Source organism: Silurus meridionalis, chromosome 6 (genome assembly GCF_014805685.1).
Source record: "Silurus meridionalis isolate SWU-2019-XX chromosome 6, ASM1480568v1, whole genome shotgun sequence".
Lineage (NCBI taxonomy): Eukaryota > Metazoa > Chordata > Actinopteri > Siluriformes > Siluridae > Silurus > Silurus meridionalis.
Genome location: NC_060889.1, coordinates 9,336,687 through 9,355,907, shown reverse-complemented (window position 1 = coordinate 9,355,907; position 19,221 = coordinate 9,336,687). Strand labels below are relative to the sequence as shown.

General features: G+C 38.4%; 1 protein-coding gene across 3 annotated transcripts in view; it reads right to left on the bottom strand.

Annotated features, from left to right (window-relative positions):
• myripa (myosin VIIA and Rab interacting protein a) overlaps positions 1–18,701 on the bottom strand; it is a 35,087-nt gene extending 16,386 nt beyond the window's left edge. The window contains exons 1-2 of one of the 3 annotated variants that reach the window (XM_046852462.1): positions 18,403–18,701; positions 13,611–13,740 (exon numbers count right to left, since the gene is read on the bottom strand). In XM_046852462.1, the coding sequence (XP_046708418.1) occupies positions 13,611–13,740; positions 18,403–18,436 (164 nt within the window). In that variant the 5' untranslated portion in view covers positions 18,437–18,701. The remainder of the gene's footprint in view (positions 1–13,610; positions 13,741–18,402) is intronic. The other 2 variants (XM_046852463.1, XM_046852464.1) reach the window with 2 other exon arrangements.
• Positions 18,702–19,221: the final 520 nt, after the last annotated feature.

Below are 19,221 nucleotides of genomic sequence, written 5' to 3'. Positions count from 1 at the left end.
CCCTAGGACATCGACATAACCGGGTTCCACTGTATTTTGTTTTTGTTCCACATTCTAGACGTGTACAGGTCTCACAGAATACCAGGCGTCGGAAAACGGGAGTAAAACAAGGTGAGGTTTACTGATCTTGAACTCAAACAAAGGAGAATCAAAAAAGGGAGTGCTGGAAATAATGAACTTAGCTGTAGCGAGCTTCTCGAGAAGGGTAATGAAGAATACGGGACACAGCGGGGAGAACGCGGGATCCGTAGGAAGTCCATGTGATCTAAGGTATGTATACTGTAGATCGAACGACGAGTAATAGGGGAGAGGGATCTTTTAAAGGGTACTAATTAAGGGGAAAGAGGTACAGGTGATTAATAGATGGGAAAGGTTGAGTGGGAGTGTTCAGCGTTAGAGAGGGGCGTGGCTGCTATCGATTATTTTAGTAACCGAGTATTCTAACGATTATTCCATCGATAAATCGTTTAATTAGTAAAGAGCAATACTAAATAACAGAGGGAAAATAAGACAGCTTTCTGAAAATGAACAATTAATTTGTTTTTCCTTTTAGAAAATCTTTTATTTTTATTGCTGAAATTGCATACAAGAATATCAGTGAAAATTTAACCCATTTAGTGCATTTAATTGCCACATTACATCAAAATAAAAATACAGTTGCGTTTAAAAAGTCCCTCTGCAATGGCCGTGTAGAGTAAGTTATGGAAAACTATTGAAAAAACTCCTAATTATTCTCACTCGTATTTATTTTTTTAATCTCGCACAGTATCATTTATCGCCAGCTTTAAAACGTGCTCCACTACCTACTCTACACGACCATAAATAAAAATATAAAAATATATTTCACACTACTTTAAAAAGAGTTACTGCACTGTAATGTGTTTTCTACCATTTTCTATGGGACCTGTTCAGAGTGCTCCAGAGTTTAACGGGTGGTGCGTCAGTAAAAATGGTCCATGGGAAACACATTGCTCCATGTTTAGTTAAATGGACTAAACGAAAATATTATAAAATATTTTTTGTAATTAAATTACTGGAGGAATCATTACAGCTATATATATATATATATATATATATATATATATATATATATATATATATATATATATATATATATATATATTTGAGCTAAAAAATTTGGTTGAGTTTACCTAATGTTTACATCTAGATGTGAAAACTGCCAGCCATTTTTTAAGTGATCCAAAATACTGAACCATACATGTTACTGACAGGTGTTTCTTTTCCCAGTATGCCTTGTTAGATTCATTGTTTAAACAATTAATAGCTTTAAGCATTGGGGTTCACCAGTGAAAAAGTAATTTCTTATTAAAAAGGAAACGCCTACCATTTTAATGCTGAGAAAAAGGGACAAATTAACCAGCGGCATTGCAAAGGCATTGGACATAGACAAAACGACAATAAACCACCAGACATTAAACATCTTGGCCAACAAAAACAACAAGCAGCAAAATCCCTAACCACCTTCACAGGATAGGGTAAAGTTTTTACAATCCACTGTTCAGAGGAGAAAGATTAAATATAGATTCTATTACAAAATATATAAACCAGTCATTAGCAGTAAGAATACAAAGGCCAATTTAATAGCCACAATAAAAGACAGAGACGAGTCAAATAAGTTCTGGAACCAAAATGAACTTGTACCATATTAGGGAAATGAAAGAAAAAGTATGAAGAAAGAAAGGATCTGCACATAATATAAAACATACAAGATCAAGCATGTAGATTTAGAATCATGGCATGGGCTTGCATGGCTGCTTTTGCAACAGACTCAATAATCTTTATTGATGAAGTAAGTCATGATTGTAGAATGATTTCAGAAGTCTACAATTACATTCTGCCTGTTTTAAGAGAAATGCATTCAATCTGAATAGAAAGGACTTCATTATGCAGCAAGTCAATGACCCAAAACCAGAGATGGCAAAAGTACAGACACAGTTCACTCAAGTAGAAGTACAGATACTCATGTTTTAAAAGACTCTGGTGAAAATTTTAAATACTGACTACACTTAGTTAACACTAACACTGAAGTTAAAGTAAAGAGGTTTGGGGTCGGACTTGTACTTAAATAAAAAGGAGCCATTACTACTACCTGTTTTATTGTCACACTGGTAACTGGACCTCACATTAATATATTAATATAATAGAAATGTTGTTACCTAATGAATGTTTCCAAGCTAAACAACCCCATTTAGAATACAAGCAGACTAAAGGTGATGATGATCAAGTGATTACGAATATCTCTGTTGTCAGTCATATTTACATCGCTGACTCTTTCTTTATAATCCACGTTAGCCGAACTTCTTGTTGCCTTCTGCCTTGCTCATTGTTAGCTTTGTAGGCTAGCCTACAGCTGTGGTGCATAATAGCCAGGAAACAAATAAACCAGTGGGAGATTGAAAAAGCCACGCAATGACAAGAAATATTGTAGGTTGATGTGCAGAAAACGTCACGAAATGAGAAGAAAAACATTGATCATTGGTCACCAAATGAATAAAAACGAAATTAACAAGCCTGGTTTGAAAATACAAGAAGTGGAAAATACAGATATTTGTGTAAAAATGTAATAAGTGAAAGAAAAAGGTTTTCTGAAAAATAAATAGTGAAGTAAAGAACTGATACCAGAAAAATCTACTTAAGTACAGTAAATAAAAAAGGATTTGTACTTCATTACTTCCCATCTCTGCCAAAAACACACTGCCAAAAGAACAAAAGGAAAAAAGTCAGAAGAAAAAAGTGGAAGGATTTAGACCGGCTCAGTCGATCACCAGACTACGCATGCATCTTATTTCCTGAAGAGGAGACTGAAGAGAGAAACTCTCCAAAACAACTATTAAAAGAAGTAAGAGCATCATAGAAAAGAGAACGCAGTGGTTTGGTGATGTCAGAGGGTTGATGGCTTGATGCAGCTATTTCAAGCTGTCACATATTTCCCCCTCATGCAGATAGCTGCATGCTGTGGCTCTCAGAGCGCATAGCAGCATAACAGCACCATGGCACCTATTACCCTACATCTCCTCATGCCTTGCCATACTAGTTGATATCCCTAGTGTGTCATAAGTACTTCAGCTTTACTGTTGTCAGCTTGTTCCTAATTATTTTGTGTATTTAAACCCTTGTTTTTCTTTGTTTTTACCGTAAAGCAAATACTTATTATCAAACCTTAGTATCGTTATTGTCTTCCTGGTTTACAATTCTTTTTGGTTTTCATATTGCCTGACTAGTTCTTAAAATTTGGTTATTGATTGATCAAAGCCTGTTTTCTAACTATGCACTTGTTCAACATTTTGGATTTCTACACATGTTGGAGCCCTAAATCTGCAGTTTTTCTGCATTTGTGCCTTTTACTGACAGAATACTGTTTTTTTGGATGCTGTAAGAAAAACAATATAGGCCAAATGGTGGGAAAACCAATCCAGCATTTGACTCAATACAATTCTCCTAATTTAATCTCATAGACAACCCAGTTACCTGTAAGGGTGCTGAATTTCCTCCAGATACATTTCTTTTAGATCAATCCAGTTAGATATTTTTCAAGAGTCTGCATGTCTGCAAAGCCATGGCCAGTCAACTGACTATTAGCTGCTTTATGAGGATAAGGCTAAAGACAAAGCTGGGAAGTGATAATATTTACCATTGCACCACTATCCCACACATATAGAATTATGCTTAAACAAACTTTCACCTTAAATAACTATTTGGAATATTACATTTAAAAGATACAAATTTAAAAAGCAATGCCAGTGTAAACAAACTATTAGGTAATAAGGGTTTATTGTTAATTAAAAAAACAAGGTTTCATACAATGTGATGATGTCCCAAAGATGACGTTAATATTTGGCAAGTCATAAGTTAATATGTCAAGCTTTGAAAAACGCTTAGTCCTCTTCCAGATGGATCAACATGTCCATTCAAATGTTGGCACCTAATTTACAATCCTAACAGGAAGATCACAGACACTTAGTTTTACCATGATTTCTTAGCTCTGAAGTCAACAAACCACATACACAATGTGAATATGCATGGAAAAACATATAACCAACTTTTTTTTTTTTTTTTTATAAACAACCACATTCATATGATTTAAAAATGTTCAGTCTGAAAACACTAAAAGACAGAATTTCCAACTATCGTTGGCCCGGCGTACTGTGGCGTCCTGCTTTGTCTTTATAATTAAATAAGCTACAAACAATTAATCAAACATTAAGTGGCCCAGCTCCACTGTGATTAAAATGTGGCCTTCTACATGCTTCATTGACACATCAATACAGAATTCAATTTTTAATTATTATGTGGTGACAGCAATCAATTCAGAAATTATGTCAGTAACTACTTACTAACCAAACAAAACTGTTGCCTAAATATTTTGTAATCTAATCTCATTTTGGGAACAAAAACAGATTAGTGCTGACAAGACGTGCAGAATTAAACATCCTCCAATCTCACTAAAAACAATAGGGGAATTCCATTAATCAGATGATGTAAAAAGCTGATTTGTGGTGTGTTTATGCTTTATAATGGTTGCTACTAAGCAGGAATTTAATAATGAGGGCAAATGAATTTAGAAACACTAATAAAGTTATTAAGACTAATAACATTCATTTTAAATTTTAATCTGGTCATAGTAATCAGGAGTGGAAAAAAATACTAAAAGTTTGTGGAAACCTGACCATGACACCATAATCTTAAATCCTCTGGGAAGTATATATTTTTAAGTGTGGATGTACATTTTTGTGCTCATTGACCCAAAAAAACATTAGTGAGGTCATGCACTGGTGTTGGGTAAGGAGGCCATTGTTTTCTGTTTTCTTACAACTTTGTAGCAACTGTTTGTGGAACAGTTTTAATGTGATGGTCAGGTGTGATATAAGGTATTGAAATGAAACATTCCTTCGGTCACGGCATTGATGTTTTATTCAGCTCAGGGCCGCAGTGGATCTTGGTTACACAGAGAGCAGACTAAATACACTCTAAATGGGATGCCAGTTGATGGCAGAGCACCATGCACACATGCATTATACACTAATTTCCTAATAGGGGAAGTTGATTTTAGCTAATCCACTTGTGGTTTGGGGCAGTGAGTATGTCATTTAGACACAAGCAGACCATGAAAAATATCATACACCTCCACATATAAGCTCATAAGCTCAAAGGACGCACCCTGGAAGTATTGTCAGTATTTTGTAGGTTTAGGTTGTCTGCCATGTTTCTGGATTTTAGGTAACATAACAACCTGCATTGTTTGTTCCTATTAACTTCACAAGAGATGAAAAAATGTCTCCAGGTTACGTATGTAACCCTGGTTCCCTGCCAGAACGAGGTGCTGCGTTAACAACGCGTTGTCCACACTCTAATTCACGTGTGTAATTTGTCCAATGAAAAAGCGCGATGTCACCCACGGGGAGTAGAGGGTTGAGTGTGCTTTGACCTCGAAAGGAGCAGGGCAACCGGAGGACTCGTAGAAGGATGCAGTTGCATGCACCATCCATCTGCTAAGCGTCTGCTTGTTCACAGAGAGGCCTTTCCTCGGACGAAGGGTTGAGGGTGCTCTGCCCCTGAAAGGAGCAGGGCGACCAGAGGACTCGTAGGAGGATGCAATTGCATCCACAATCCATCTGCTATGTGTCTGCTTGTTCACAGGGAGACCTCTCCTCGGAGGGTCATAGCAGATAAAAAGTTGTTCCGACTTCCTCCACAGACTCGTTTTGTGGACGTAAATGTCCAGTGCTTGCACCGGACACAGCCAGTTTAGCTTTTCCTGCTCTGGGGTCTAAAAATGAGAAGGAGAGAATGCCTGGAGGCAGGTCGTGGGATGACCAATGGCACCTCAGGGACGTACCACATTCTGGTGTACTGGCCATGCCTGGATTAAACTCCAGAAATTAGGGGGCCACAGAGAGGGCATGATACGCTAAAAATGCAGATGCGTAGACTTTATGGGTGGTTGAACCCAACCCTTTATCAAACTGTTCTTAAAGGAATTCAAGCAATAAACCAAACAAGCAGTTAACACGATCCAAATTCTGCTGATCGCATTATAAACTTAACAGGCACCATCTAGCGGCATATGGTCAAATCCTTTGGATGTTGTAGAGAAGAAATCGACACTAACAAGCCACATCCATAGTTACCCCAAGGTTACGAGCAGTGGCTGAAGGGGAGAGCAAAGAGTCATGAAGAGTTAAGGCATCTAAGGCTTAGCCGCATGACCTTGATTGTACAGAGCGGATTACCCCTTCGAGAGAACCCTCGGGTCCTGAGCAACCACTGAAGGGGTCTTATGTGCAGGAGGCCAAGTAGAACCACATTGGATGCTGCTGCCATTAACCCCAGCAGTCTTTTAAACTGCTTGACAGTGAGTGACTGTCCTTCTCTGACCCTCCTGACGGCTGTAAGGATGCCCACCAGTGCTGATGTGTTACAAAGGGCCTTCGTGGGCAGTTTCGGGGTCTTGAGAGACGATACGACACCTGGGGAGAGATAGCTGTCTAGCGTATCTTTAACCCGGGGCACCGACCTATAACCACACTCTTTCAGTCCCACTACGTTGGAGTACAACGCGGATTAGGAACTGAAAAGGCGGGCCGAATATGACTTAGCCCAGGACCTGGACACCTTGTAAAGCTTACTGGACAGAGCAGCTTTCTGCTCACTGGCCGGCTGATCTATATATAACTTGTCTACAGCACGGGTCACAACCTCCATAAGCTACTCAAGAGGAAGAGGAAGAGGAGAGGAGCTAAATGCTCTTGTCACAAGCGGAAGAAACCGCCGAAAGGCGTGCTTACGAATCGCCGGACCAGGCAGGTGAGGCAAGAGCAAGGGACAAGCCTGTCTCAAAACCCTCTGCAAGGTCCATCTGCGAGCCTCAGCGAGCACCCTCCTCCAAGAGTGACCACTGGGAGTGGAGCGTTCCCAAGGACATGTAAGCCAAAGCTGTCCCCCAGGTATCCCCCCTGTAATACAGCGGTGGCAAGAAGGAATACACAGCTGGAAAGTGTGCTTAGTTTTCTTGCTTGCCTTCATTTTCTTTTTATATATATTCTCTGACATTTACCACTTACCAAGGGACAAAGCACACAGAGTATTTTATAAACAAACAGAAGCTAGTGCCGGCTTGACTCCATGTGCTTTTATAGCTTCCTGGTAGTGATGTAACCCCGTCGGTGATGCCGCGCTTTTCTATTAAACGGATTTCACACGTGATGCAAAGCGGGGACAATGCAGAAGAATTCCCAAAGCTATGTTAATGTAGCTCGAGTGGGGGGAGTGGGGCAACAATGTTTCATAGCTCAAATGTTTATTCCTTATTTATTTTTATGTAACCCTACAAAAGTTGCTGTTTGTTTACCCATTGATATTACCGAACAGGAGTTTAATATAATGTGTTTGACAGAAACGTGGATTAAACCGAATGAATATGTAGCATTAAATGAAGCGAGTCCTCCTGGGTATAGTTACATACACCAGCCCAGTCTAAATGGCAGAGGTGGTGGAGTCGCAGCTATTTATAATAATAATCTAAACGTCACACAAAAGATTAGACACAAATGTAAAACATTTGAAGTTCTTTAAACCAGCATAAAATATTCAGTGTCCGAAAGCAGGTCCAGTCAGTCAATTCCACTAATTATTATTTATAGGCCCCCAGGGCCCTACTCTGATTTTCTCATAGAATTTGCAGATTCCATCACAAATTTAGCTACTTCTTTAGACAAAGCATTAATTATTGGTGACTTTAATATTCATTTTGATAATCAGGAAGACTCCTTAAGAGCAGCAGTTGTGTCCATTCTAGAGTCAGTTGGAATTAATCAGAATGTTATAGGACCCACTCATAATGGTGGACACACTCTCGATTTGTTGTTAACATTTGGATTAAAAATAAAAAACTTAGTCATAATTCCACAGTCTGAAGCTATTTCAGACCATTATCTCATCTCTTTTAAAATCTGCCTCAGTCATTGTATTTCTACCTCACCACGCTACCACGTTAAGCGTACTTTCACGTCAGCTACAGCAGCGCGTTTTATCAATAATCTTCCAGAAATTACGATATTGGAGAGATCTCCATCTGACTCCGCAAAGCTCAACTGGGCCACTGAATACCTAGAATCAACGTTACGTTACACTTTAGATGATGTAGCTCCCCTTAAGACCAAAATGATTAGGGAGAAAAAATTAGCACAGTGGTATAATGATCATACATGCACCTTAAAACAGACCACTTGGAAATTAGAACATAAATGGTGTCAAACAAAATTAACAGTATTTCAAATAGCATGGAAGGAGAGCCTCCTAAATTATAGAAAATCTCTTAGTGCTGCTAGATCAGCATATTTCTCCACTCTCATAGAAAATAACAAGCATAATCCTAGATTTTTATTCAGCACGGTAGCAAAATTAACAGGAAATAAAAGCACTGCGCTAACATGCACACCATCATTAGGTGGTAATGATTTCATGAACTTTTTTAATAATAAAACTAAGAAACATCAGGCAAGAAATCCAGACGGTTAATAGAAATCCAAATTATTTTACAAGTAACCCTGTAGACAGCAGCGTAATTAAAGCAGAAAATCAACTACAAAGCTTCACTCCTATTCATTAAAATGACTTAATTTCATTAATTTCCTCATCAAAATCATCAACCTGCATTCTCGATCCCTTGCCTACAAGTTTCTTTAAACAGATAACTCCAGAGGTAATTGAACCTGTTTTAAAAATAATAAACTCTTCCATTAGCACTTGTTATGTACCAAAATCCTTCAAACTGGCAGTTATCCACCCCCTTATTAAGAAACCTGACCTTGACCCATGTCAGCTGTCCAACTACAGACCAATATCAAATCTCCCCTTTATATCCAAAATTTTAGAAAAGGTTGTAGCACAGCAGTTATGCTCGCACCTGCTTATGAATAACATTTTTTAAATGTATCAGTCAGGATTTCGGCCTCATCATAGCACAGAGACGGCACTAGTTAAGGTGGTAAATGACCTGTTATTGGCCTCTGTTCAGGGTTACTTGTTTTGCTTGACCTTAGTGCAGCTTTTGACACCATTGATCACACTATACTACTTGCTAGACGTGAGAACGTTGTTGGAATAAAGGGAACAGCTCTCTCCTGGCTCAGGTCTTATTTGACTGATCGCTATCAGTTTGTTGATGTAAATGGTAAGTTCTCCACGCTCTATGAGGTAAAGTTTGGTGTTCCTCAAGGATCTGTCTTAGGCCCTCTGCTTTTCTCTTTATATATGCTGCCTCTTGGTGAAATTATTCATAAACATGGGATTCGCTTCCATTGCTATGCTGATGATACACAACTGTATATTTCAGCAAAGCCAGATGAGAGAGATCAGCTTAACAATATTGAGAAGTGTGTAAAGGACATTAGACAGTGGATGCTTAATAACTTTCTTCTGCTCAACTCAGATAAGACGGAAGTACTTTTACTAGAACCACATGCAGCTAGAAGTAAACTTTCCGATTACGTGGCATCTCTGGATGGTGTTTCTGTTTCAGCATGTACGGCTGTCAAAGACCTTGGTGTGATTATTGACCCTAGTCTTTCCTTTGAGTCTCACGTGAATAATATCACCAGGATCGCCTTCTTTCACCTTAGAAATATTGCTAAAATTAGAAATATGATGTCGTTACAGGATGCACAAAAACTAGTTCATGCTTTTGTAACATCTAGATTAGAATACTGTAACGCTTTACTGTCTGGGTGTGCAAATAAGTGCATCAATAAGCTTCAGTTAGTTCAGAATGCGGCAGCAAGAGTCCTCACTAGATCTAGGAAATATGACCACATCACCCCTGTTTTAATCAGTCTACACTGGCTCCCAATCAAATCTCGCATTGATTATAAAATACTACTACTGACGTATAAAGCACTTAAAGGTCTCGCACCGCAGTATCTGAGTGAACTTCTGTACCAGTATGATCCTCCATGCCTACTTAGATCAAAAGGTGCAGGTGCAGGCTGTTGGTTCCTCAAATAATGAAGACTACAGCAGGGGGCAGATCTTTCTCTTATAGAGCCCCACAGTTATGGAACAGCCTTCCAACCAGTGTTCGGGACCAGTGTTTAAGTTGAGGTTGAAAACACATTTATTTAGTCAAGCCTTTGATCAGTAGATTTATTTCTTAGGTAAAGGCTCAGATCTGGAGGGAACATGGATATAGAGTGTTTGGTGAAGTGGGATATTTGTATGCTGTCGGCCCCTCACATTCACGCGTTTACTCAGGTTTGTTGACGGTGGTGTGGTGGGTCGTCTCTTATCCCAGAGATCCCTAATGTCTGTGTTACCTTCTGGTTCTCCCTTTTAGTTATGCTGCCATAGCGAGTCTTGCCGGAGTCCAAACTGCACAGTGACATTACCTTTCATACAACAATAAGAACACTTAATAATCCATATCCTTCTCTTCCTGTCACCCTCTTCTCTCTCTCTCTCCGTGGATCTTCCCACTTCGTCCAGGCCTGCCTCTGGATAGTGTTCTCTTCGACTGGAGGCCACTCTGTGCAGCTTGGGACAGTTTCTCATCAACGCCTTGGGTGAAATTCCGGAGTAAGAGCGTGAGCTTTGAGGATGGATTGGACTGTAGTTAATCTCAACAGTCTGCTACACTGACTCAGGAATACAGTTCGCTTTTGATCCCCATCACTGTACCCCGCAACATTGCATATCTGCTTCAAATAGACATTCGGTGCAACCCAGATGAGGATGGGTTCCCTCTTGAGTCTGGTTCCTCTCAAGGTTTTTTCCTTATGCCATCTCGGGGAGTTTTTCCTTGCCACAGTTGCTCATCAGGGACAAACGTACTTACAAAGAACATAATTACTTTTAATCACCACATTATCTGTGTAAAGCTGCTTTGAGACAATGTTCATTGTTAAAAGCGCTATACAAATAAAATTGAATTGAATTGAATTGATATCCATCAACCTGACTAGACCAAAATTTAACAGCCAAAACTAGAAAATCTGGTAACTCTTTATTTTGATTGTCTGTCTACATGAAAGTTGAGTTGAATTTTGAAAGGACTACCTATTAGAGATTTGCATCTCCATAACTGAGCCCAATGCGATTCGCATCTCGAGGCATAGCCAATGTGCTTTAATTGAGGGGGGCTGGGGGGATCCGGGACTCCCCATTAGGCATTAGGGAATCTCCCCATGACAAGTAAAAAATAGACTTGGGGGGGTCCCAAGATTATTTTAGTAAAAGATATATAAATTACACAACAACTGGGGACTCCCTATAAGACTTGACTCAATTCGAGCACTGACCAATGCTACAATATTAAAGATAAATTTGAAGCAGCTACCGATGTGATGAGATACGATTCATCCCTATTTGGATGCAGTGCGATCTGTTTTCGATTTGAATAAATACAATGCAATTCAATGCAATACATTGCAATCAAAACAATATGAAGCTATAATACAGATAGTTCGCTTTTATTTCTTTGGTTCAGACAGACAGCAAATCATACATTTACTAAGTGTCTTCTGACTTCTGACTAAAAGAAAACCAGAGGTTCTTTTCCTGTTCTGATTCCAGAAAGATGCAGTTCTGCCTCTGCCTTGTAAATCTATATTCTATGTGACTCTCATGACACGCCTCAGTCTCTGTGGTGTTGAGATTTAAAAAAGTATAGCGCATCTACTACTAAGGATGCATATGCAATGCACATGGTGTTATACGTAAGCTTCACATTCTCACCCTGCGAGCATTCATGGCATCTTGGCCATATGATATCCAGCGAATTATATCTTTTGAAGTTAAAGTACATCATTTATAACCTTCAATTTTACTCCCAACATATAAATTAATAGTTTTTTACCTATGCAAAAATGTTAAAAACAATGCATCGTGATACAAATACCAACTTGTTTCCGATGCATACTTTTTAAATTGATGCATCACATCATTAACTTTTATGCTGATCTACCTCTGAATCTTACCATCTCTACTACCTATACATCTATTTTTTTTGTACACAACCATACAGGTCTATAAATCATATACTACACACCAACTGCCATATACTGAACCATTAATCAAAGTTGTAACAAGGGGGATTATACAGTTACTAAACATTAATAACGACAACATTTTAACAAATTACTTTTTAATACTTGACAGTCTATAGATAGTTATTTGACTGACCCTCCACTTTATTCTTTTATCTTAATTTTCCAATCTCAGATGCAGAATCTCCCTGTCCAGCCACCTTTATCTTAATCTATATCATCTTTCACTGGGTCAATCTATGCCACTAATCTGGTTTCTGCTGCTGATCATTTCCAGGCTAAACCTCAGACCCTGCTTACTGCATGCCTATGTTGCAATCTGAGCTCTATCGCCTGACCTGTTCTAATCCCATATGGTAACAATTGATTCTCAAAGTAAACTATTCCATGCTACAGATAGTGTAAATAAGTTTCGTTAAAGCTTTTCTCAGTGCACATTCAGGGGCCAATTTATTTTGTACCCCTACCTTGTAACAACCCTAACTGGCCAATAGCCATTTATACAAGTATGCAAGTATACTTTAATGGGAACGCAATGTGCCCAATCGTGAATAGTTTTTTTTTGGGTAGCAAATTTGTCATTTTCAGAGCAAATACATTGACATTGTAGTGACATGGTACTCTGTGTTGCCCTAGTTTGAGTGTGTTAGGTGCACTAGTGACACACCTCAATGATATTCTTGGGTTAGGCATAATCTTTTAAGAAACATAAAGCCTTGCATTTATAAGATAATCACCAGTAGAGAAAGAAAAAAAAAAATCACATAAAATACTCACTATAGCTTATAGTGTACTATACTATATATCATGCCTTATAAAGTCGCAAGTCAGTAGATACAATGTTTAAATAACAACTCTAATAAAATCAATTATTCTGACTGATTCGCTTTATTCTATAATGTGATAGTTGTGGTCTCTTCAAAGATGTTGATCCATAGGACAATAGCTCTCACTGAATATTTTGAGGAGCAAATTATATATACATATATACAGCCCATGGTGACATAATATAGTTACTTGATATTTTACCTTTTTTTATTTGGCACCTGAAAAGAAGTATCATCTGGTAAACACTGGTTATTTGCTAGTAACTAAACAAATGAAATATTTTTTGGCAGCGGGGGGAAATACTTTTTATAGTTTTTAAAGCATTTTAAAACACATACTATATGTGACAATACCTAATACAAGACTTAATCTCTCCAGACTGCCCAAACAAATATATACATATTTTGTTATCCAAAATAACTGCCAACAAAGTTGAGACTATGTCCTGTGTCTCAGGAAGTAAGCTATTGCAACACACGGAAGGGAGGGTCTTTCCTGCATTCTGGGTTTTGTTCAAAAGGAATCTAAAGCAATCTAACAATACATGGATTAACAAAATTATCTGAATTTCATGCCAATGCAGAGTTCACATTCACAGAGAAAAAGCTTTTTGGTGAGATTCTGATATATTTGAAGGAAAATGATTAATAAATTCTAGGTATACATAGTTTACAGGGACAATCACGTACCTATAGGACTGATATGGATGAACAGCGAGCTTACCTAAGACGTGCCTCTTCTGTCTTACGCAGCTGCATGTCTCTCTGCACCACCTCTAGCACATGCTCTGCTTCATCCTCTGTCAGATTTGACATGTCTAGCTTGCAACCCATTTCTCTTATCTTTGTGATGTCTGGTTAGAAAAACACATACACAAACATAATTAAATTTTGTCTCTCCATATCTATTTTGGAGCGATCAGACTTTGAGGTAGACATTCCTCAATGCCTGTCCAAGTACTATTATTTATGTTTAATCTTTCTTCATATATTATCACAATGCTGTATTTACAAAATAACTCCATCTGCACATGCATCATTTATAGTGCTGTATTTTTCCAGAAAAGAACATTAAGTTAAAAGGAACACTGCATTCCCCCACCACACAATATATCTTCTAGTCTATAAAACTTTATTTACTTGGCAATTTATTTTCATTATAATAAGTACTTATATTTATGAGCAACATGACTAATAGCCAACAATTTGCATATTATATATATATATATATATATATATATATAATATGCAAATTGTTGGCTATTAGTCATGTTATCATGTTTTCCTCACATACAGTGAGGAAAATAAGTATTTGAACACCCTGCTATTTTGCAAGTTCTCCCACTTAGAAATCATGGAGGGGTCTGAAATTGTCATTGTAGGTGCATGTCCACTGTGAGAGACATAATCTAAAAAAAAAATCCAGAAATCACAATATATGATTTTTAAACTATTTATTTGTATGATACAGCTGCCAATAAGTATTTGAACAACTGTCTATCAGCTAGAATTCTGACCCTCGAAGACCTGTTGGTCTGCCTTTAAAGAAAAGAGCTGAGAGCCCCCGTTTCCAAGATTACTGTTGGTAATACACTAAGACGTCATAGTGTAGTGGAGGTGAAGAGAGTTTCTGATAGGGTGATGATCGTGAAGGTGGAAGTCGAAGGGATGATGATAAATGTCATCAGTGCCTATGCTCCACAAGTTGGCTGTGAGATGGAGGAGAAGGAAAGATTCTGGAGTGAATTAGATGAAGTGGTAGATGGTGTACCTAGGAAAGAACGGTTGGTGATTGGGGCAGATTTTAATGGGCATGTAGGAGAAGGGAACAGAGGTGATGAGGAGGTGATGGGTAGGTATGGTTTTAAGGAGAGGAATGTGGAAGGGCAGATGGTGGTAGATTTTGCTAAAAGGATGGAAATGGCAGTGGTGAACACTTATTTTAAGAAGAAGGAGGATCATAGGGTGACGTATAAAAGTGGAGGAAGGTGCACACAGGTGGGCTATGTGCAGGAGATGCAACCTGAAGGAGATTGGAGACTGTAAGGTGTTGGCAGGGGACAGTGTAGCTAGACAGCATCGGATGGTGGTCTGTAGGATGGTTTTGGAGGCGAAGAAGAAGAGGAGGAGAGTGAGGACTGAAAGAAGAATAAGATGGTGGAAACTGAAGGAGGAAGAGTGTAGTGTGAGGTTCAGGAAGAGGTCAGAGAGGCTCAGTGGTGTTAAGGAGGTGTTGGATGATTGGGCAACTACTGCAGGAGTGATGAGGAGGCAGCTAGAAAAGTACTTGGTGTGACATCTGGAAATAGAAAGGAAGACAAGGAGACGTGGTGGTGGAATGAGGAAGTGCAGGAGAGCATAAGGAGAAAGAGGTTGGCAAAACAGAAGTGGGATAGACAGAGTGATGAGAAAAGCAGGCAGGAGTACAAGGAGAGCCTATGGATTAGAGACAGTGGCATTGAGTAAAAGACAGGAGGTGGAGCTGGAGGTAGCAGAGCTGAAGATGTTGAGGTTTTCGTTGGGAGTGACGAGGATGGATAAGATTAGAAATGAGTTTATTAGAGGGACAGCGCATGTAGGATGTTTTGGTGACAAGGTGAGGGAGGCGAGATTGAGATGGTTTGGACATGTGCAGAGGAGGGACATGAATTATATTGGTAGAAGAATGCTGAGGATGGAGCCACCAGGTAGGAGGAAAAGAGGAAGGCCAAGAAGGAGGTTCATGGATGTGGTGAGGGAAGACATGCAGGTAGTTGGTGTAAAACAGGCAGATGTAGAGGACAGGGTGGTATGGAGACGGATGATCCGCTGTGGCGACCCCTAATGGGAGCAGCCGAAAGAAGAAGAAGAAGAAGAAGAAGAATACACTAAGACGTCATGGTTTGAAATCATGCATGGCACGGAAGCTTCACCTGCTTAAACCAGCACATGTCCAGGCACGTCTTAAGTTTGCCAATGACCATTTGGATGATCCAGGGGAGTCATGGGAGAAAGTCATGTGGTCAGATGAGACCAAAATAGAACTTTTGGGTCATAATTCCACTAAACGTGTTTGGAGGAAGAAGAATGATGAGTACCATCCCAAGAACACCATCCCTACTGTGAAGCATGGGGGTTTTAGCATCATGCTTTGGGGGTGTTTTTCTGCACATGGGACAGGGCGACTGCACTGTATTAAGGAGAGGATGACCGGGGCCATGTATTGCGAGATTTTGGGGAACAACCTCCTTTCCTCAGTTAGAGCATTGAAGATGGGTCGAACATGACAATGACCCGAAGCACACAGCCAGGATAACCAAGGAGTGGCTCTGTAAGAAGCATATCAAGGTTCTGGCGTGGCCTAGCCAGTCTCCAGACCTAAACCCAATAGAGAATCTTTGGAGGGAGCTCAAACTCCGTGTTTCTCAGCAACAGGCCAGAAACCTGACTGATTTAGAGAAGATCTGTGTGGAGGAGGGGGCCAAAATCCCTCCTGCAGTGTGTGCAAACCTGGTGAAAAACTACAGGAAACGTTTGACCTCTGTAATTGCAAACAAAGGCTACTGTACCAAATATTAACATTGACTTTCTCAGGTGTTCAAATACTTATTTGCAGCTGTATCATACAAATAAATAGTTTAAAAAATCATATACTGTGATTTCTGGATTTTTTTTTTTTAGATTATGTCTCTCACAGTGGACATGCACCTACAATGACAATTTCAGACCCCTCCATGATTTCTAAGTGGGAGAACTTGCAAAATAGCAGGGTGTTCAAATACTTATTTTCCTCACTGTAAATATATATAATATATATATATATATATATATATATATATATATATATATATATATATATATATATATATACATACATACATTTCACATTTGCATTAAAATAACTTTATTCTATGAAAAATGCAAATATAACTAATTTGATAGGGGAAAAACCCATGATGTATTGCTATTAAATAAAAGATTGCTGGTGAACTAAATTGTGATAAATTCCTGTTGCTGGCATGCGATATTTAGTGCTGCCTGGCCAGAATAAGACAGCAAGAAAAGTGTAGTTATACTCAATATTGGCAAGGTTGTGTTTTGCATTCATTCATCTTAAAATGTCCGAAACCTCTTGACAAACCAATGAAAGCGGCAGGCCTGGTTTGTTAGGTGCCTACTGAAATCTATCTATGATAGCCACTGTACCAGTGGCAGCTTCACCGTTGGTGAGGGTCTCACCCTCAGCATGATGGGCACAGCGTGTAGTCAGCCAAAGTAGGAGCAAATACAAATCCAAACACCACTCATGCCTGAGCTACTTATGTAACTGCATTAAGTCAAGGATTTGTGGGAAACAGTTCACAGAGCTTATAAACACACAATAACTAGCATTCAAGACTTAACTGAATAGCATTTACAATATGATTGACAGTCTGGAGTACAATACTGTTTATTACTACTTGTAGTCTTCTTTCTCAGCAAATTATCATATGCATACTAAAATACTGATAAACTGTTAAATATACTTTGCTGAACATTTAACCCTCAAATGCTTAGTTGTATAAATGATATAAATGTAATTCAATCTAGACACAGGCATCTGATAAATGCTAAGTAAATAAGATTCCCAGCATAACAGTGAGCTTAACTAAATAATGAGGGCCAAAAAAACCCTGAAAAAAAACAAAAGCACAACAGACAGAGTCTAGAAGGTTTTGTAAGCTTTACTGGTCATGGAAAGCAAATATTATGAAAGCAATCACTCATACCAAGAAACAACTATTTTCTAATAAGATAATAATTATTATTTATTCTAATAATAATAAGAACTTTTCTTCAATATAATATCCAAGCATGGATGTAGCATTTCAATGTTTTCCCTGACAGGTCACACACAATTCATGCAAACGGTCTCGGTGATAATGAGTGTGGGGGATACTTCGCATGCGATGTCAATTTGAAAAGCTTATTAATTTGTGGAATGGCACGCACTAGTGTGCTGCCCTGCTGTGTGTACTGTTATAGCTTAATTAAACTATGAAATATGACGAAATAGTATGTCAGTAAGGAAACTGCGCATGTAATAATTATACTTATTAGTTGATGTTACAAGCTTTGATTATTAGATGTCGATGTACAGATTAGTGTGCATAATTATAGCAAGCAACAGATCTATACAGATCTAATACTAATACAAATCTATACAGAGCTCAACATCTCATATTATATATATATATATATATATATATATATATATATATATATATATATATATGCATGCATTTCACACACACACATATATATATATTTTTTCTTTTTGTGTATATATATATATATATATATATATATATATATATATATATACACACACACACACACACACACACACACACACACACACACACACACACATGTATTTTACAGAACTGTAAGGTAATAAAGAATAAAGTAATAAATATCGAAAGCATTAGACAAATGTAACAGTTGGAACTGATAACAAATAAAGGTTCAGAGGGAGGAGAGTGGCTGCTGCTTACCGGCTTCTCTCGCCGCGTTCTCGTGCCAAAACATCAGATTTAAAAATAAATGATAAATGCATATATATATATAGAGAGAGATATAGGTAAAGAATTAAGAAAGCTGTCTAAACAGCGTTTGTTGTCTGTTCTGAAAAGCCGCCATATGTTCAGTTAAAAAGACGGAAGCATCAGCCGGTTTTTTCCCCCGGATGAATGCAGCTCGTGCATGTAGTGTGTAAAGAGCCGGTGTGAGACTGCTGAACCTGGACACCGAGGTTACTGTCACGTGGCTCAAAATGTGCACCATGCACAACTAAGCAACAGATTCAGCGATGTTTGTTGACATGTCTTGTTTTTACAGTTCCCAAACGTTTTTGTCAATTACTATGCTAAATGTTTTCTGCCAGAAAAAGACACACTGATGACCTCCCGAAGTCTTTTTGATGAAAGAAAGAAAGAAAGAAAGAAAGAAAGAAAGAAAGAAAGAAAGAAAGAAAGAAAGAAAGAAAGAAAGAAAGAAATTTAATATTTCCAACATCTTCATCTGAGAAATGTATGGATGTGTTAGAAGAAAGTGCAAAAGTCGAACATCTGGGTCCTGTTACAAAACCAAAACAGGAGCAACATCTTGACAGAACATTAACATACCACTTTATTAGGAACACTGGTCTTCTGCCACATCCACAAATTTCTCAGATGGAAATATCATAAGAATCTTTGTAAACCCAGTCCCACTTTCAGATCATAGAGTCTATTTTTTGTTGTTGTTGTTGTTGTTGTTGGCATGTTTCACTTAGCACCCCTTGCCTATTTAAATAATTGTGAAGTGCACATTCA